Source organism: Zonotrichia albicollis, chromosome 33 (genome assembly GCF_047830755.1).
Source record: "Zonotrichia albicollis isolate bZonAlb1 chromosome 33, bZonAlb1.hap1, whole genome shotgun sequence".
In the NCBI taxonomy this organism is placed as follows: domain Eukaryota; kingdom Metazoa; phylum Chordata; class Aves; order Passeriformes; family Passerellidae; genus Zonotrichia; species Zonotrichia albicollis.
Genome location: NC_133851.1, coordinates 234,750 through 254,668, shown reverse-complemented (window position 1 = coordinate 254,668; position 19,919 = coordinate 234,750). Strand labels below are relative to the sequence as shown.

Below are 19,919 nucleotides of genomic sequence, written 5' to 3'. Positions count from 1 at the left end.
CCCAAAACCGGCCGTGCCCACCAAGGGACCCCCCCCTCAGACTTCCAGACAACGCCAGCGACTTGTGTTTATTACAAAAAGAACTCGTCGTTCCCCATTTACAAAGGAGCCCCCCAAAACTAACAGTTTCATCTAAGTCTTTTTGTACAAAAAAATAGCACTTTGGGACCCAAAAAAAAATCATCCACCACCCCCTCCCCCCAAAAAAATCGCCTTTGGGGGGGGAGGTTTATGACATCAGCCACCGGATTTGTGAAAACCAACCCCCCCCTCCCCTCCCCTTCCCCAAATTAAAACAACAGAGACGGGACGAGATCAAACAGGGAGAGAATTATTGCCAGTTTGGGGGGGCTGGACCCCCCAGGACCCCCCCGCTGCATAGAGAACCGGCCCCGGCCCCCCGGAATGAAGGGGTGACAGTGGATTAAAGCTGGGGGAGGGGGCAGCCCCCAGAGCCCCCCCAGCCCCTCTGTGGGGCGGGGGAGCGGAGCAGGGGGGGCTCACCCCAGCCTGACACCCCCTTGTCAAGGCACGTTTGTGTTTTGTGTCCCGGGAATGGCTGGGGGGGTCTGGGGGCTGCTGGGGGAGTTTGGGGTGCCGGGAGCAGGGAGGGGACCCCGGTGCCAACAGAGCCAAAATGGGGGCGGTGGGATCCAGCTGCCCCCCACCCCCCGGCACTGGGAGCAGCGCTGGTGGTGTGGACCCCCCCCAAAATGCTCTGATCCCCCCAAAAACCGCAGGGGAGCAGCCCAGGCTCTGAGAGAGCCCCCGGGGGTCCCCGGGGTCCCCCTCCCTCCCTCGGGTCCCTTTCCGTAGGAAAGCCGAGCTCCTTGGGGACAGTCCACGGGGAGGGAGGGGACACCGGGGACACCACCCGGGACATCCCAGCGCCGGAGCCGGGCTGGGGTTTGGCACTTGATCCCCTCTGAGGACAGAGCTGGGCTCGGGGGGCGTCGGGGTGGGGGTAAAATCACCAAATTGACCATTAAATTAAGAAACCTCCTGTTGTTTGTCCTAATCCTTTGTGGATTTCGGGCTGGGGGGGGTCGGGGGGAGCTCATAGTGCTTCACAGGGTTATTAAAATACAAATGCTTAAAGTTTCCTATATAAAAATATACAAATGCAAAAATAGATATCAAGAGAGAGAGCCGGGGGGCCGGGCCCTGCGCCCCCTCCCCGGGGAGCTTCTGCTGCCTTTCCTTTTTTTGCATGTTTTTTACAAAAAAAAACCAACCCCAAATCAAAACAAGATTCCTGCTTCCCGCCGGCTCCCGGAGCTGCCGAGCGAGCGGAGCCAAGCTCGGGATGGAGATGGGGCAGCTCCGGCTGTCCCGAGGGACCGCGGCTCCTCCCCGGGCACCTGGCACGGCTGGAGCTTCTCCCGGGACAACCGTGGGCAGCGGGACACGGGCCGGGCCGGGAAGCACTGAGGGGGCGTGGGGTGGCTGCTCTGCACCTGCCCTGGGGGGACGGGTGGGAACAGCACGGGGCAGGTGGGGATGCACGGCCCGGGCAGGTGGGGATGCCCCGGGCAGGTGGGGATGCACGGCCCGGGCAGGTGGGATTCACGGCCCGGGCAGGTGGGATTCACGGACCAGCTCCCATGCCAGGGGGCTCCCCACTGCCCCGACCCCAAAACGGGAGCAGGGAAGTTGGGGGTCCCCTCGTGGGCCCCTGCCCCGCTCAGGCCCTGCTGGGCTCGCCCCAGAGCTGCTGCTGGGAACAATCCCAGATTTCCTTTTGGGGATCCACCCCTGCACCCAGAGCCCCGCTGGGGACGAGCCCGGGCAGGGCAGCCGGGACGGGGATGGGGCAGGAAGAGGAGGGTATGGGAGGAAGAACAGAAAGGACCGAGCCCTCCCCCGGCGGGAGGAGCAGGATCCTGCAAAACCCTTTTTGGGGGTTTTTCTCCAAACTGTCCCTGTTTCCAGCACCCTTTTTCTTTGTCAGGAGCCACCTCCAGCGGTGCCACAACAAAACCCTCGAGTGTCCCTCGTGTCCCTGCGGTGCTTCCCCCTCACTCCAGACCGGCTGAGCTCCGCAGATGCTCTTTTTTCCCGATTATTACTATAATTATTATTAATTCCAATGCTGGCTGCAATAAAAAAAAATCAACTCTTCTCCCCCGAGGAGGCTCCAGTTGTCCCCCCAGGGCTGCGTCCCAGCCCCTCTGTCCACAACCTTCCCATGGAGCAACTCCACTCCCACGGGACAGGGAGCCTTGCCAAGAAAACGGCTGGAAAAAACCAAGATCTGAGAAAAAAAATAAAAACAACACCTGCCAAGGCAGGGGAGGGCAGTGGGAGTCCAAGGGTGAAACATCCAGCGGGATCTCCCCCCGAGAATGCCAAAGGAATTACAGAGTCACCTCAAAGCAAAGCGCCGACAGCCCGGGCGGGGTCGGGGGCTCTGGTGGGAAATGGGATCGGGGAGGGAAGGGGAGCTCGGGCTCGCCCGGCGCGCCCCAGAGGGGCCGACCTGCTCCAGGATAAGGCATCAAAGGGACCACGCCATGGTCACAGCAACATCTCTCCTCTCTCAAACGAACACATTTTATATTTTTATATATATAATAATAATATAGAATCTTTTCTCTTCTTTTTTTTTTGTTTTTTTTTTTTTCTTTTTTGTTTTTTTGTGTTTGGTTTTTTTTTTTTTGTATTGTTTTGTTGGTATTTCTGTCGTTGGGTTTTTTTTTGTTTGCTTTTTTTTGTTTTTTTGCTAAAAGGACCAAGGCATGATGACGCCAAGGGACCTCGGGTTGGGGGGAGAGGCAGGAGGGGAGGAAAAAGGGACAAAAAAAGGAGGGGGGGGGAATCAAGCCAAAATTAAAAAAAAATATATATATAGCTCTGGCCTTCAGGTGGAGGAGGCGGCCGGGCAGTGCTGGAGGTGCCGCTCAGAAGCCTCAGAAGCCGTTGCCGCTGATGTTGATGGACTGCAGGTCGGCCACCTGCATGACGTTGATGCCGCTGCTGGCCAGGCGGGCGATGCCCTCGGGGCAGATGGCCTCCATGGCCACCATGTTGGTGGCGATCAGCGCCGAGGGCGTGGCGCCGCCGTTGCCCTCGGCCGAGGCCGCCGTGTCCATGGGGACGGCCGAGACGTTCATGGCCACGCTGGCGGCGCCTCCCTTCTTGTTCTGGTGGGTCTTGATGTGCTTGGAGAGGTGGTCGCTGCGCATGAAGCGTTTGGGGCACTCCGGGCAGGCGAACTTCTTCTCTCCTGCGGGAGGGACAGCGCCGTGAGGGACGGAGGGGGGAAGGCTGGGACTGGGGAGGGGGTCCTGCCCTCTGAGAGGGGGTCAGGCCCTGGAGCGAAGACATGAAGGCCAACGCTGCAGGATGCTCGAATTTTGGGAAAAGATTCCTCCCCACAAGAATGCTCAGGCTCTGGAGGGGCTCTCAGCCCCAAGAGCTCAAGGCCAGCACTGCAATTTCAGCTCCACAGATCCCTGAGGCTGCCCCACGAGGCAGAGCAGCCCCCCCAGAGCCCCCCGGAGCCCCCAGCCCCACCTGTGTGCGTGCGCTTGTGCCGCTGCAGCTCGTCGGAGCGGGTGAAGCGCTTCCCGCACAGCACCCAGGTGCAGATGAAGGGCCTCTCCCCCGTGTGCCACCGCAGGTGCGCCCGCAGGTGAGACGTCTTGCCGTACACCTTCCCGCAGCCCGGCACGTGGCAGATGTGCTGCTTCTTCTTGCCTGGATCCCCAGAGCTCCTGCGGGAAGGGAAAGGTTAAACCTGGGGGAATTTCAGGGGATACGGGGAGAAGCTGCTGGATTAGGATCGGACCTGTGGGACTGATGGGTTTGGGGACAGCCAGGTCCTGTCCTTGGCTGACAACAGCCCCATGGGACACGGGGAATTGGGGCCGGAAAGCTGGGAAAGGACCTGGGGGAGCCCAGGTGGCCACGTGCATGTGGCACTTGGGGACACGGGTGGCCTTGCCAGGGCTGGGGGAACAGCTGGAGCTGACGATCTGAGGGACCCTTCCCAACCCAAATAACCCCATAAAACGAGGCCCTGTGGGGCTGATGGGGCGCTCCTGGTGGCAGGGCCTCACCTGCCCTCTCCTTCCTTGCAGTAGGGACAGGTGCAGGCTTCCCTCCGCGTTTTGCGGCCCTGCTGGGGCTGGGGGTCGGGGCTGGTCTCGCCCTCCTCCACGGCCGTGCTCTCGTCGCCCAGCCCGTCCCCGCTGCCGCCGTGCAGCCCCAGCTGGGCCCCGTGCTCACCTGCAAGGCAAGGGACAGGCACGTTACAGCAGCTCCTCCCTGGAACCAGGCTCTCCTCTGCCAGAGGCGAACCCCATCCTTCTCCCTCGGCTTTCCTGACATTCCCCGCCCTGGGGCTCTCCCTGGCTTCCCCTGGAACTCTGCATTTCCCCCATTTTGGCCCAGGTCTTTAATTTATTTCCAGGGGCTGTGATTCCAGCCCCAAATCCACCTTTTTCACCCCAATTTCCTCACAGGAAGGGCATGCTGTCACTGAACGTGGCAGGTTTGAGACAAGCACACCTGGGGTTTTATCTCATTCCAGGGTTGCTCTCCCAAGGCCGGGAAATGAAGCTCCAGGCAGGAATTATTCCCAAAAATCCCATCTGGGGCTTTTCCTGGTGCTGTCTCCAGCAGCTGCAGTGAGGAGGAGGCGGCAGGAAGGCCAGTGGGGTGTCCTGGGGCTGCTGGTCACTCGCTGCCCTTTCCAAAGCTGGCACTCCCAAACCCCAGCCCACGATCCTTCTGGGCAGCCCTGCTGGGAGCAGCACCTCGGCCAGGCAGGGAAATCTCCTTTACCATCCCGGTTTTCCCCACAGGAGCTCCGAGGCAGGAGCCAGGGGGGTTGGAGAAGGACAAATTTCAAATGCCCCATGAGGCACAGGCTGGGCACGCCTGGAGGTGCCAGGAGGGAGTTTCACAACCCGGAGACAGCGCTGGGAATGAGGAAGAATTCCTGGCAGGAGCAACCTCCCCAGTCCCTGCTGGTGCCAGTGCCAGCAGGCGTCAGTGGCGCTTGGGCAAAGCTCCACGAGGGACAGGAGGCACCAGAACGGATCCGTGGGGCTCAGCAGGGACAGACAGGAGCCACCAGAGCAGATCCTTGGGATTCAGGAGCCATCAGAGCAGATCCCTGGGGCTCAGGAGCCACCAGAGCAGATCCCTGGGGTTCAGGGGCCACCAGAGCAGATCCCTGGGGCTCAGCAGGGACAGACAGGAGCCACCAGAGCAGATCCCTGGGTCTGAGGAGCCACCAGAGCAGATCCCTGGGGTTCAGGAGCCACCAGAGCAGATCCCTGGGTCTGAGGAGCCACCAGGGCAGATCCCTGGGGCTCAGGGGCCACCAGAGCAGATCCCTGCGGCTCAGGGGCCACCAGAGCAGATCCCTGGGGTTCAGGAGGGACAGGAGCCACCAGGAAAGTGAAGAAATCTTCCCTAAAATCCAAGCTGAAGCTTCCCAGCACAGCCCGAGGCTCCTCTATCACCGGGGAGGAGAGGCAGTGGGAGGTTGGCTGCCCCCAGCCCACAGGGATCCAGATTCCCTGGGAAAGGCAGAGCTGGCCTGCCAGGGACACCCAGAGCTCCAAAGAGCCCCAGGAGCAGAGCCCGGCGCTGTCACACACTGGGGACAGGAGCGGCCAGGATGCCACCTGGCACGTACACCCCAGGTATGCCCAGGACTGTCCCCTCACCCAGCCCTGCGCTCTGCCCTCAGCCCCGGCAGCACGGCAGTGCTGGGGAGGAAATGTCCCCTGCAAAGGGACACGGTTTGAAGGCTGGCCCGCGGTGCCACACTCCCCAGGGTTCCTGGAGCTCCCCAGGCCCTCCCTGCAGCTCCGTGACGTGTCTGCAGTCACGGCCCTGCACGCAGCCGGCCGGGGAGGGCTTTGTAAGCTCCCTAAGCCAGCACCGACAGCTTTGTGCTCCAGCCACGGATTAGAGACTTCCCCGGATGGGAAGAGCTGCTGGGGAAATAAAAAAAATAAAAGCGAGAAAAAATAAAAGGAAAAAAAAAAAAAACCACCACAACTTCTCTCCCCCACAAAAATCCCAAACCAGGAGAAACACAAGTTCTTTCCCCAAAAATGCAGCAGGGAAGGGGAGAACCCAGCCAGGATGCCTTGGAATGGCTTCAATCCTCCAAGAGGCAAAAGCCTACATGGCGTTTTCTGGCCTTTCGGCGCTGGGGGAACAAACTCAAATCCTGCTGCTGGAGATCTGTGGCCACCTCTCAGTGAGGCATAAACCCAGGGCAGCAGATCCCCGACCTGCAGGGATCATCCCACCCCAAGCAGGAGCTCTGAAATCCCTGGGATACGACAGGTTCAGGGGAAAACGGGCAGAGAGGATAATTCACGTTTATTATCCCCCCTAATGCACATCCCTGGTAAGACTAAAGCTTCCCCGGAGGCTCCACACTCAGGTCAGCAAAGCCCTCAAAAATACATTATTAATAGAGCAAGAGGAGGTTTAATCCCTGGAAAAAGCCTGGGGAAAAAGAGGGATTTTGGGAAGGCAGGAGAGGGGAGCTGCCCCTGGCCCAGCTCCAGCAGCGACCTCTGAGACGCCCCAGGAACGGGGCAGTTTCTGGTGTCCCACTAAAAAACCCCAAACCCCGGAATCTTGGCCGGGGGATTCTCTGCAGACAAGGTGCTCCTTGTGCAGGAAAAAGCCGGGGCTTGTTTGCTTTATTTAGCAAACTACCAGGAGGTGAGAAATGCTCGTCAGGGAGGAGGGAGCAGCTCTCACACCCACCCCGGCCGGCCTCAGGCAGGGGAACAGACCCCGTGTTCACTTTTAGGGGAAGAGCAGGAAATAAAACCCAAAACCAACAGACCAGGGCTGATTGTGCAAACTCTGCACCTCTGGCAGCTGTGCCTGGGCAGAGGGCGAGGGGGGAGAGCTGGCACCAGGCACGACGTGGCTTCCTGGCACGAGGAAGTTTTCGGGTGAAAATAAAGAAAAGCAAAACCTGGGACACACAGCCCCAACCTCTCCGGGTGTGTTCCTGAAAACACCTCCAAAATCCACATTTTCTAGCTCACAACTCGAGTTCTCCCCATTCCCTGCCTGTTTTGTGGGGTCACTGCCCTGCCCAAAACAAACCCTAGCTGCTCCAGGCACACCAAAGAGCTGCACAAAGGGACAAAGTGGCTTTGGAACGATGTCCCCTTGGTTGATTCCCTCCCTGGTTTGCCAAACGAGTTAATCTGCACCAGGAGCTCATCCATGTAAATGAGCCAAGCTCTGGCTCAGCAATTCCTTGGAGATCGGGGCCGTGGAGAGGGAACCAGGGGATGGGGCAGGCTGGAAGCCTGCAGCCCAGTGAGTAATTGGGCTTTAATTTGGACTCTGATGACTCCAGAGGCCACTCCTTGGGCAGCTCCTGTAATTGCTGGAGGTTTCTGTGCATCAGGATGAGCGACCCGTCCTTTGGAGCGGGGATAAACTGGGATGGAGCTGATGGAGTGAGGGAGGTGGGCTGTAAACGGGGACAGAGCTGAGGCAGGGAATCACCTCATCATCCACCTTGCCAGATCCCTGAATCCCCCGGGATTTGCCAAACGCCTCTGTTGTGCTGCAGATGACAGACAGAGCCCCTGTGCCCTTCAAATCCCTGCCTGAATGGTCACAAAACTGGGATGAAGCCTCCAGTCCTGCCTTGGCGGGGGTGAAAGCACCCAGAGCAGCTCACCCTGCAGCACAGGCAGCTCCCACCACAGCACCCCTGTGCTGTGCACAGAAATCCCTGCGGCAGGAGGAAAATGCATGGCTTTTTCCAAGGTAATTCCAATAATTTCCAAGGCAAAGGTAATTCCCCAGGTGGGGAACCCCAGCAGGCGGCTCCCACCTCACCCGAGCCTCTCTGCGCCTCTCCCTCACAGCAACCAGGAGCGGGAGCTTTCCTGAGCCACAAACCCCAAGTGTTTGATCCCAAGGAGGAACTGACGCCTGTATCAGCCCCAGGATCTGACCCAGGCCTGCCGGGACGGGGTGGGAGGGGATGAGGAGCCGTCTGGAGGCTGCCGGCCGGGCTGAGGTGGGAGCCCCCGCTCTGGAGAGGAGCCACGCGGAAACTCCCCCGAAGGCGGGAGCCAGGACGGGGCTCCTGCGTGGGGCGATAAGGACGGGGCTCCAGCAGGGCTGGGGCTGGCCCAGATAAAAGGCAAAGGCAGATCAGGGCCCGACAGATGGGCCTGGAGCCGGGACCTGTCCCGGGAGGAGTCACAGGGTGGGTGCCGCACACCCGACCCGTCCGACCGGCCCAGCGCGGCCGCCGGCCCTTCCCAGCCCCGCCGAGCCGGGCCCGGAGCAGCAGCAGGGACAGCGAAAGGAGCAGCAGCAGGGACAGCGAAAGGAGCAGCAGCAGGGACAGCGAAAGGAGCAGCAACAGGGACAGAGAAAGGAGCAGCAGCAGGGCTGCCCCACGGCGCCCAGCACCCACAGACTGCCCCCTCCATGGGGCCCAGCACCACAGGGTGTCCCCTCCATGGGGCCCAGCACCACAGACTGCCCCCTCCATGGGGCCCAGCAGCAGGGCTGCCCCATGGGGCCCAGCACCACAGACTGCCCCCTCCATGGGGCCCAGCACCACAGGGTGTCCCCTCCATGGGGACCGTGTGTGGGGCACAACCTCAGCCACACAAAGCCGGCACAAGGCAGGCTCTGCCGGGAGCGCTCCCCTTCCTCCCAGGCAAACCAAGGCTCTCTGGGGGTTCGTGTCAGCCCCCAGGGAAGGACACGGATGGCGGTCAGCCCAGGAAGCCAGAGGGGATGTAAAGTCCAGCCTGGCCGGGATTCAGAGCAGGAAGTTTCACAATGCGCTGGTTTGTGCCGTGATGTCACGGCTGCGGTGAGACAAACAAGGGCCGCGCGTCACGGCAGGCTCGGCTCCCTTCTCCCCTCCCCGTGCCATGGGGATGCCTCACCCAGGCCCTGCCACAAGGCTGCCCTTAAAAACCAGCACGCAGCACACAATGGGGGCTTTGTGCCACGGGCCCGGCTCTGGGAAGGGCCCTGGAGCGGGGGGCCATGAGGGGATTGTGGCACACGTGGCCGAGGGCTCCTGTGCCCACCAGGGATGGTCCTGACGGCCCAGCTCCCCCACATCCTCACCCAAGGAGCTGGAAGGGAGCTCGTGCTGCCCAGAAAATCCCAACCCCACCCAACAGCTCTTTCCAGCCCTGGAATCAAACATCCCGAAATGAGGGATATCCCTTGAGTGCCCCCAAAACAAGGGTGTTTAATTCCAGTGCTGACGTCTCTGGTGGTCACCTGTTTACACAGCACATTCCTCAGCCAGGTAGGGCTGGGACGGGGACGTGGGGACAGCAGGGCTCTGCCAGGGACAAGGACATGGGGACAGAGCCACTATAAGGACACCGAGCTCAGAACAGCCCCTCCCTAGGGCAAAAGAGGAAGAGAAACTGCGATGTCACAAAATCGCCACCATCATCCCCCTCACACAGGATGTCCCCTCCCTGGGCGGGCTGGGGTGGCACTGAGGTGGCTCTTGGGCCCCTCTGAGGTGTCCCAGCCCCTGGCGGAGCCCCAGACCCCATCCCACCCCAGGAGGGTTTTGGGGCGCTGCCGGCTGAGGACCCCCCCTGCCTGGCTCTGGGTGCCCTCCCCAGGGGCACAGCCAGTGGAAGCAGAGCCTGTTTGCCCACATGCCACCCCTGGGGCCACAGACCTGCCCCTGCCTCTGCCCCTGCCCAGCCCGGCCAGGGAGGAGGAGGAAACAGCCCCTGAGCCACCCCATTAACACAGGGTCAGACCTGCACAGAGCTGGGCTCTGCATTCCACGCAGGAAGAAAAAAATCCGAGTTTTAAAGACCTTTTCAGGTATTGCTTTCTCCCTGAGGGATTTTCCCCTGTCAAAAACCAGGAGAAAACCTCATTGGCAACAGAGCCAAGGGGCTGGGAGGCACAGCCCCCCATCGCTGGGGCTCGGGAGGGGACACAGAACCCTCCGGAAGGGGCAGGACACGCAGCGCTGCCCGCCCGGGTGGCACTGCCTGGGCACCTCCTCCTTCCCCCGGAGCATAAACCCAAGGAAAAGCAGCCCCAGTCCCCTCCCCAGCCAGGGCTCATTTTCCATCTGCCTCCCCCGGAAGCAGAGGAGCTTTTCCTGCTCCAAAAACCCTCCCCAACTCCTTGCCTGGAGCAGAAAATTCCAGCACACGTGGAGGCTTGGAAAGCTCTCAGGGAATCGGGGAGCGTTGGGAACAAATCCCTCCCTCACATTCCCATGGCAGAGCTCGGATCCGGAGGGACACAGGCCTGGGGGGCTCAGCTCCCCCTGGAGAGGGGCTGGTGGTGCCTGGGGGACAAAGGGACCCACTGCCACGTCTGAGGGACTCGGCCAGGGAAAGCTGGAGGCAAACCCTGTCCCTGGACGGGCGCCAGGCAGCTCCGTGCCGGCCTCAGCTCTCCCCATTTCACCCCAGGAGCCTCCCGGACCATCCCCCTGAGCTGGGGCTCCCCAAACAACCGCCCTGAACCCTGCCCGGGCTTTTCCTTTAAAATGTCCCCGTGTCACAGCGACAGTGCCAGCGTCACTCGGGGCTGGGGACAGAGCCACGAGGCCCCGCTGCGGCTGCGGCTGCTGCTGCTCATGGGGAATTCTCCACGGCAGATCAAGGGCTGAGAGCGGCTGAGCTAAAAAAAAGGAGAGAAGGAGGAGGAGGAGAAAGAGGAGGAGGAGGAGGCGGTTGCATGGGTGGTCTCTAGAACGTTCCTCCCTGTTCCTCCTCCGAGGGCAGAGCCAGGCACGAATACAGGAACTGGGCTCGCCCATGCCTTTCTGCAGCGCCTTCAAAACAAGGAAGGAGCCCGGGAGCACGGAGGAACGAGCCCCGGCCGGGCAGGAGCCGCCCCCGGGGCGGGGATGGCACCGAGGGGACCCTGCAGGTCACCCGCGTGTCCCCCCGGTGCCGGCCCCGCCTGTGGGAGCCCCGCGGGTCCCTGCGCTCCGGGAAATCCAAGGATCAGGCTAATCCCCAGGCTAGAGTGACCCGTGGCCTGCCTGCGAGCCAAGCTGCTGTAGCAACAGCCCAAAATAATGCTGCAAAACAAGCCCGGGGGAGCAGCAGCCGCCTCTCGCGAGAGGGAAGCTCGGGCTGGATTGAGCAACATTTTCTGCTGCCTCTCAACTGTGACTAAATCCAGCAACAGCCCCTTTTAGCCAGAGCCAGAACACAAAAAAAACCCGGAAAAAAACCCCCAAGGAAAACAGTGGAAAAGCAAGCGGAGAGCGTTCCCAGAGCCGATCCCTTCCGCGGCAGCAGCCGAGCAGGCTCCAGCTCAGCTGCCACACTCCATATCCTGCTTTTCCCAGGCGTGGGACACGGTGGGGTGGATCCCTGGGGATCCGAGCAGGGTGCCCGTGCCCAGGGGACCGGCTGGGCCACGCTGAGGTCACGCTGTCCCGCACCCAGACACTTAATGAGCCCTTTCTTCCGCCCCTGGGAGGAAATTCCCCGCAGCTCCGTGACTGTGTTTGTTTTCTCGGGCTTTTCAGTTAATCCCTGTGTTTTACGGCCATGACTCCTTGCAGGCTCAGCCAAGGAGCCGAGCTGCACTCGGGTCCTCAGCCCAGCCCTGACCCGAGGCTCCTGGGTGGCCTCCAGAGCAGGACAGTGGCACAGAGCCAGTGTCCCCTTTCTTCTCCACTTTGCCCCCACTGCCACCTCCTCCCTTTATTTCCAAGACTTAAACTCCCCAAAAAGGCCTTTAGTGTCTCCTGGCGATCAACACACTCCATCCCCAGGGCCAGCACAAGCCCCACCCCGGCCACCAACACCGTTTGACACCAACCACGCCCAGCCCGGCCGGGCCGAGTCCAGCGTTTCTCCTTGGCGGGCAGCCGAGCACTCACCGGGGGCGTTGGCGATGGTCAGGGGCAGCCCCTGCAGCTGGTGCACCTGGATCCCGGACGCTCCCAAGGCACTGAGGTTAATAGTCTGGAGGCCCGGCACGGAGGAGAGCTGGGCGGCGTTGACGGTGACGGTGCCGCTGGGCAGGGAGGCGATGGGGGTCAGCGTGGTGCTGGTGCTGCCCGTCTGGCCCAGCGACACGCCCTGCATGGGGGCCAGCGTGATTGTCTGCGCCTGCGGGTTCTGCACCTGCAGGTTCTGCAGCTGGATGGTCTGCCAGCTCACCTGCCCGTTGGGACCCACCGTGGGCGTGCGGATGATGATGGGCCCGGAGTTGGGCACGGCTTGGAGCTGCAGGTTCTGCAAGGTGTCTTGGGAGATGGCTTGAGTGGCAAAGGTCTGGCCGGACAGCGGGGTGGTCTGGAGGGCTTGGATTGTCTGCCCTCCCTGGACCAGCTGCGGCTGGATCAGGATCTGCTGCTGCTGCTGCTGCTGCTGTGACTGCTGACTCTGATCGCCCTCCTTCTGCTGGCCCGGCTGCAGGGCCACCCCCGACACCGGGGTCTGCAGAGAGTCCGAGCTGGGGACGCTGCTGGCCCTCTGGGGGGTCTGCGCCTGCATGTTGGTGCCCACCGTGGCGCTGGTGGAGAAATTCATGACGCCCACGTTACTGGTGGTGGTGGTGGTGGAGTAGCTGTTGGCATTGGTGAAGAAGGCGCCCGAGCTGGCCTGGGACGTGGCCGTGCTGGCCGAGCTGCTGGCAGCCCCCGAGGTGGCCGGCTGGGAGCTGCTGTCCGGCGAGCCCGAGCTGCTCAGGGTGCCCGTCTGGGACGTGGGGGCCAGGCTGGCGGCCACGCTGTTGACCGGCAGCAGGGTGATGTTGCCGTTCAGGGCCACGGGCACGTTGGCCACGTACTGGGTCTGCCCGGAGAGGCTGTTGTTGGCCAGCCCCACGCCGCCCTGGATGGGCACGGCCTGCTGCAGCAGGTTGGGCATGGCGATGAGGTTGCTGCCGCCCGCGCGGCTGGTGATGATCTGCTGGTTGGAGCCGGGGATGATCTGCAGCTGCCCCGAGGCATCCTGCTGCACGTTCACCTGCGCCGGGGTGGTGGCAAACTGCAGCTGCTGCCCGTCGATGGTCTGGAACTGGGGGATCACCTGGTACTGGATGTTGGGGATGACGCCCGGCAGGCCCGTCAGCACCTGCTGGTTCTGCAGGCCGGACGCCGAGGTGACCACATAGGGCCCGGTGCTGACCGGGCGGCTCTTGGAGGCGTCACCGCCGTTGCTGCCGTTGCTGCCCGGCTCCTTGGAGCCCGTGGGGGTGCTGGAGCCCGCCGAGATGATCTGCCAGCCGTTGGCCGACTGGGTGAGCTGGGCGGCGGCCGCGTTCAGGTCCAGCTCGCCGCTCCCGCCCTGCTGGCCCTGGGAGCTGTTGGAGTTCTCATTGGGAGACTCGATGCGGCTGCAGGTGGCTGCCAGCAGGGCCAGCGGGGACGGCTGTGACTCCTGGGGACGAGAGAGGAGGAGTTATGGAGGTGGGAGGAGGCCCGAGGGGCAGGCCCGGAGTGAAAAAAAAAAAAAACAAATAGGGAAACAAAAAAAAAAAAAAAAAAACCGACCAACTTAATAAGAGAAAACAGGGAGGAGCATACTCGGAAAAGATAAACACTCCTTCCTGAACAAACCCACCCACAGCCGGAAAAATACAACTGCCAGGCACAAGGCTGTCAGGCCGGGACAGCCTGAACCCACACGGAAAAGCATTTTGGGAGGGAGCCTGCCTGGGAAAGCCAAGAGAGGAGAGGGCTCCTCCACCCCCAAGGCGGGGAATCCCCCTGAGGCAGGACAAACCCCCAGGAAGGAGGCTCATTCCTGGGCTCCCCGAGCTGGAGGAGGGCCAGGGGCCCGTGGTGTCAGGGGAGCAGGGGAACTGCGTGTTTCCGAGGAGAGCAGGGGAAGCCACGGGCGCTGCTTGGCAGCGCTCACCCTCCTCTTCCTGCCCTGCTGAAACGCTTGCCTGGGCCCAGCAAACAGCTCGGCCCGGGCCTGGACTTTGCCACGGGATCCCCGGGGCCAGCGGGGCCGATCCTTCCCCCGCTCACCTGGGCCTCCCCACCGCCGGCGCTGCTCGTGCTGCTGGCGTCGCCTTCGCCCTTGTCGGGCTTCACAGCCGACATCTCCTCGGTGCTCTCTTGGTCTGCGCGGGAGGGAAGTGACAGCCCCGGTTAGGGACATTTTGGGGCAGGGCAGCGGCACGAGGCTCGGCAGGCCCGGAGGAGACACGGCGGGCTGGCCCTGGGGGGCCCCGTGTGCTCCTGGCGCGGCCGGGAAGGGGCTGCGAGGAGCGGGGAGCTGCCAAGGAGGAGCTGGCAGCGGGACAGGGGGGGAGGACCCGGCCCTGCTCCAGGCGCGGCTCCTCCCCGGCCGCCCGGGACACTCCCTGGCCCCCGCCGAGGCGCTCCCCGGGCCTCCCCCTCGCCCTGCCCGCGGCCCGGGGCACGCACCTCCCGCGGATCCACCCCGGGATTCCCCCGCGCGGGTCCGGCCCGGGGGCTGCCCCGCCCGCCACCCCGCGGCGCGGGGGTCCCCGCTCCCACCGAGTCCTTCCTCTCCCAGCGCTCAGGAGCCTCCTCATCCTCCGCCGGCCACCGGGGCAGCGCCCCCCGCTCCTGCCCTCGCCCCCAGCGCCCCGCACCGGGGGCTGCCCCGGGCAGGGGACGCGGAGCGCCCCCCGCCCGCTCGCTCATTCGCACGGCCCCCCCGCTCCCGGGCCCCGCATCCGCCCCCGCAGGGCGCCGTGCCCGGGAACGGGGGAAAGCCCCCCGGTGCCTGCGCTCGCAGCCGCCCACACCCCCGGCCTCCCCCGCCATCTCCGCGCCCGATCCCCCGGGAGCTCGCCCCCCCCCCCGCCGCCCCCAGCCCCGATTCCCGGGGCCTCCCCATCACTCCCCGCCGCCCCCTCCTCCGCTCCAGCCCTGCCCGGCGCGGCCGCCGGTCCCTCCCCCGAGGCCTTCCCCCCTCCCCCGGGTCCCTCCCCCGGCAGGTCCCCCCGGCGCGGCGCGGCGAGGCCCGGCCCGGCGGGGCCCGGCCCGGCGGGGCGGGGCCGCCTCTGGCCCCTCCGAGCGGGCGGGCGCCGCCGCCTCTGCGTGTGCCCGGGGCCCCGCGCGGCGCTCGGCCCCGGCCCCGTCCTTACCGCTCATGGTGCCGGGGCCGGGCCGGGCGCGCGGGGCGGGGCGGGGGCGCGGGCGGGCGAGCGGCCGAACCCGCCGGTGCCGCCGAGGGGCTGCCGAGGGAGGGGCCGCGCGCCGCGGCCGCAGCCCCGCGCCCCGCCCCCGCCGCCCCCGCAGCCAATGGGCGCCGCGCGTACCGCGGAGCGACGGGCGGCGCGGCCAATGGGAAGAGAGGGCGGCGCGGCGCGGGGGGAGAGAAGGGCGGGCGGGCCCCGCCCCCGGCGCCCCGCCCCGTGGGGGAGGGGGAGCGCGGCGGGGCGGCGGCCAATGGGGGCGCGGGGGGGAGGGGGCGGGCGGCGGCTCAGCCAATCGGCGCCCGCGCGGGCTCGCAGGGAGACCCCGTATGGGCGCGGCCGCGGCGGCGCGGGCCGCGGCGTGATGAACGTGCGCCGCCGCCAATGGAGCGCGGGAGGCGGGGCGTAGCGGAAACTGGCAGCGCCCAGCACCAACCGGCTGCGCGGGCCGCGCCGCGGGGCGGGAGAGGAGCGGATATTGATGGTAGCGCCGACTAATCCTAGCGCGGAGGCGGCAGCCGCGGCGCGGCTCGGTGCCAATCAGCGCGCCGATCGGTCTCAAACGAGCCAATGGGCGCCGCGGTGGGGCGGGGCCAGCGGCCGGGCTGCGCCCTTGGGGGGACGGCGCGGCGAATGGCGGAGCCGGCGCCATGTTGTGTTCGAATCCCTCCGAGCCGGCCGGGCTCCCCCGGGCACTCCCGGGGCTCCCCTCGCCCTCGGTACCGCGGGTTACGTGCGGCCGCTTCCCGCCCTGAGTCCCCGCTCCATGCCGCAAGCGGGCTCGGCCGTGTCACGACAGCCGCCATGGCGGTGCGACACGTCCTCACGGGTCCGCGGCTGTGTGAACACCTCAGAGCCTGTCACGACATCGCCCAGCCCTGTCCCGCCATGGCGGGCGCCACAGCGGGGAGCCCGGACCGCCCTTGCCCCGGGAACGCAGCTTGGGGAGTTTGGGGGCGTTGCGGGATTTGCGGGTTTGGGGCCAAATCCTTCCTTTCACATCAAAACAAGCGGTTTGGGGGCGAACGGGGACCGCGGCCAGAGACACTCCAGGGAGGGGACAGCAAGGGACACGCAATGGCGTTCGTTTCGCTTTCCAGCATCAGAACCGCCCCCCCGTCCGTGACCTTCCCATTTCCCGGTGTTTTCGGCCCAATTCCCGCCCCACAGCCCGGGAAGGCCCCGCGGCCTCGCCCCCGCACCCGACGGGGCTTGGGGACAGCCGGTCCCTGTTCCGTCCCCGTCCTGTCCCTGTCCTGACCATGGCCTGTCCCCCCCGTCCTTGTCCTGCCCTCCCCAGACCCTTGGGGTCGCTCGGTGTCCCCTTGTCACCTGCAGTGGTGGCACCTGGGGGCAAAAGGGCCCAGCACCCCCTGCCCCAGGGCTGGGGGACACCGGGACTGTTCCCGTCCTGTCACCGCCCTGAGCCCCGGGGCTGCGCTGGGCTGGGCAGGTCGAGGGGGGCACGGCAGGACCTGCCCCCGTTAGACCCCCCCCCTGTTTAAATCCCCTCACCCCTTTAGTCCCAGCAGGATCCTTGTCCCCTCCAGTGACTCCCACCATCAGCACCCGAAGCCCCATCGGGACTCCCCCAGTTAACACCCCCAATTAACCTCTCATTTCCCCCCCACCACGAGACCTCCCCCCATTAACCCCTCACTGCCCCCCATGGAGACCCCTCCCCAGTGCGCCCCCGGGACCCCTCCCCAGTGTTTTTGGGCGCCCCCCGGTGGTCGCGGCCGGGTGGTGCCACCCCCGGGCCCGCGGCTTTGCTGCCGCCTGGCGGGGGCGCCACGGCGGGACCCGGGCACCGACTGGCACCGACTGTCACGACAGTGTCACCGACAGTGTCACCAGCCGTGTCCTGTCACCCGCCACGGTGGAACCCGGGCACTGACTGGCACCAGTCCTGCCCTGGCACCAACACTGTCACCGACCCTGTCCTGCCCCCAAAAGTGTCCCTCGCAATGTCCCCAAAGCCGCCCTGTCCTGTCCCAATAGTGCCCCCATCCCTGCCCTGCTCTGTCCCCAACCCTGTCCTCACCCGTGTCCTGTCCCCGGGGTGCTCACATCAGGGTACTGTCCTGTCCCGTGTCCCCAGCCCTGTCACTGCCCCTGCTCTCTCTGCTGCTGTCCCCAAGCCTGCCCTGTCCCCACCTCCCCCTGGACAGGGACAGCGGAACCCTCAGCCTCGGACTGGGGCAAACTGGGAGCACTGGGGCGAGCCGGGGGGGCCCAGCCTGGGGTGCCCCACCCCCGCTGCCACCCCCCGATTGTCCCTCTGGGTACCCCCCCCCGGCAGGTCGCGGCCGCGGAGGAATCAGGGCGACGCCGGGCGACTCCCAGCAATTTTGGGTTGGGAACCGCAGAAATGCAGCGCGGCGCGAGCCAGGGCGGACCGGCCCGGGGACAGCGGCGGGCGGGGGGACCGGGGGGGTCACAGGGCCCGGGGGGACACTGGCAGCTTTGGGGGGGGAGGGGTCCCAGGACAATTCGCGGTGGTCCCTGGGCTTGGGGGCACGTGGGTACCCCAGATTTGCATGGGGGGATCTTTGGCAGCTTGGAGGGGACGCGGGGCACGGTGGCAGCTTGGGGGGGGCCCTCTCGGCAACCGGGGGGTCGTTCAGCAGCCGGAGGGGGGTCGGGCTCCCGGTGCCGCCCCCGCCGCTGCCGCCGCTCTGATGTGGCTGCGGCACCGCAGCGCAATGGGAGCCACATGGCGGGGGGGACACGGGGGGAGCACGGACCGCCCTGTCCCCCCGCGGCCCCCCGTGTCCCCCTAGGGGCACCGCTGTCCCGCGGGCTCTGTCCGGCCGGCCCAGGGTCCGTGTGTCCCCGCCGGGGTCCGTCCGGGCTCGCTGCCCGTGTCCCCCCCGGCCCCCGCGGTTATTTCCAGGGATAATTCCGGGATAATTAAAGGGTGGGAGGAAACACCGGGGCCGTGGGCGCAGCTCAGCCCTGGGGCCACCCTGCCCGGGCTTCCCCGTGGGTGGGAAGCCCCCAGCCCCATTCCGGGCGCCCCTCTGTCCCTGCAGGTCCCTGGCTCCCATCCGCCCCTATGTCCCCACACGTCCCCTGGCTCCTCCTGCCCCGCGACCCTCCCTGCCCCCCACCTCTGTGATGCTGGGGGGGCTCCGAAAACCGGGGTGCCCCCCGTGGGTGGTGCTGGGGGGGCTCAGCCCCGTTCCGAGCCCTCGGAGCCTCCCCGGCCCCCCCGGTCCCGCGGGGCCCGTGGGCGGCCGTGGCCGGCGCACCCAGCGCGGGGGCCGCGCTATTTCGGGGCCTCCGACCGCAAGGGAAACATCCGGGGGCCGGAGAGAGCGGGCGGGGCCGGGCCGGGCCGGGCCGGGGGGGACACGGGGGGACCCCGCGCCAGGTGAGGGCTGGGGGGCGCGGGGTCACCCGGGGCCGGTTCCGCTTCCTCTCCCGGAGCCCGAGGGGCTGCGGTGCCCCCGCCGTCACCGGGGGGGACAGCACTGCCGGGACCCCCGCGCTGGGCTGGGGGCGTTCCTGGCCCTGGGGACCGCGGTGGGGACAGGGACACCTCCAGCCCTGCAGCCTCGGTGGTGCTGAGTCCCCCGGACTCATCTCAGGGGGCTGAGACCCCCCAAACTCGTGTCATGGTGGGGCTGAGATCCCCCAGACTTGGGGCAGAGGGCCTGAGACCCCTCAAATTCCTGTTAGGGTGGGGCTGAGATCCCCCAGATTTGGGGCAGAGGGGCTGAGACCCCTCAAATTCGTGTCAGCTTCTGAGCAGGCTGACGGATGGGCTGAATGAGGCAGAGGAGGGACGGAGATAAGAGAAGGAGGGATGGAGAGGAGGACGGAGGGAGGATGGACAGACGGACGGCCGGACGGTGGCTGGCCGGCTGCCCGCGGCCGGAGCCCCCCCGCTCCGTGTCCCCCCCGCGCTGGCGAGGTCCCGGCGTCCGGCCGGGTATAAATACCGGGTAATTGCGGGGGCCCGGCGCGGCCGCGGGGCCGTGGGCGGCCGAGCCCGGCGCCGCCCTGTAATCAGCCCCCGCCGCCGCCCCCCCGCGCGCTTTGAAGGGTCCCCACCGCCCCCGGGCCGGGGAGAGACCCCCGCCCCAACCGACACCCCCGGCCCAGCCCGGCCGCTCGGGCAGCGCCGGAACCCCCCGTGAGCCGGAGCTGGTGGGAGTGAAACCCCCCAAAAATGCACGCGGGCTGGCTGAGGAGGAGGAGGAGGAGGGCTGGAGTGGCCGTCCCAGTTTGCTCCCAGTTTGTGGGCAGTGGAAGCCCCAGCGAGGGGGGGCCGGCGGTTGTGGCCCTCGGCGGCGCCGGCGGCTGCGGAGCGGAAAGCCCTGACTCAGGGCTGGGAAAGGGCCCCGCTGGCTCCGGCCGGGGGAAACGGCGACGGGGAAAGCGAGGAGAAAACGGCAACCATGGGGGAGTAATACAATTTAAAAAAAATGCAGGGGAGGGGGTGGTAAAAGAGCAGTTGGAACAATTCCTTCATGTGGGGAATTCCTACAGGGGGTCCCCAGCCCTATCGCCAGAGCCACGTGTGTCCCTGTCCCCCTGCACATGTCCCCTGTCCCCAGCTCTGTTCCTATAGAACCCAGCTCTGACCCCCATCCCTGGTCCCTCCAGCCCCATCGCTGCTCCATTCCCAACTCCTGTCCCCATACTCACACCTCTGACCCCATTCCTGAAGCTCCCGCCCACGTCCCTCTCATCCCCATCGGTTGTCCCCTCCTGTCCCCATCCCCATCCCTGCTCCATCCTGGGACCTTCTGGGGTCACGAGCCTCTGGGTGCCCCAGCTGTCCCGTCCTGCTTTGT

At 65.6% G+C, this 19,919-nt stretch overlaps 1 protein-coding gene across 3 annotated transcripts; it reads right to left on the bottom strand.

The window, feature by feature from the left end:
* Window positions 1-42: 42 nt before the first annotated feature.
* On the bottom strand, window positions 43-15,218 carry SP1 (Sp1 transcription factor). Of its 3 annotated transcripts, none has more exons than XM_074530526.1 (6): window positions 15,064-15,218; window positions 13,973-14,067; window positions 11,870-13,376; window positions 4,062-4,230; window positions 3,517-3,716; window positions 43-3,226 (listed from the first exon to the last, which is right to left on the bottom strand). In XM_074530526.1, the coding sequence occupies exons 1-6, from the start codon at window positions 15,068-15,070 to the stop codon at window positions 2,910-2,912; spliced, it is 2,295 nt and encodes a 764-aa protein (XP_074386627.1). In that variant the 5' UTR covers window positions 15,071-15,218; the 3' UTR covers window positions 43-2,909. The 3 variants fall into 3 exon arrangements, with proteins under 3 accessions (XP_074386627.1, XP_074386629.1, XP_074386628.1); XM_074530528.1 differs by lacking the exon at window positions 15,064-15,218 and adding an exon at window positions 14,375-14,736; XM_074530527.1 differs by lacking the exon at window positions 15,064-15,218 and adding an exon at window positions 14,468-14,736.
* Window positions 15,219-19,919: the final 4,701 nt, after the last annotated feature.

Coding starts and splice junctions, on each gene's coding strand:
- SP1 (XM_074530526.1), bottom strand. Junction 13,377..13,972: donor CCGGCGGTGGGGAGGCCCAG/GTGAGCGGGGGA, acceptor TCTCGTCCCCAG/GAGTCACAGCCGTCCCCGCT. Junction 3,227..3,516: donor GCACAAGCGCACGCACACAG/GTGGGGCTGGGG, acceptor TCCCTCCCGCAG/GAGAGAAGAAGTTCGCCTGC.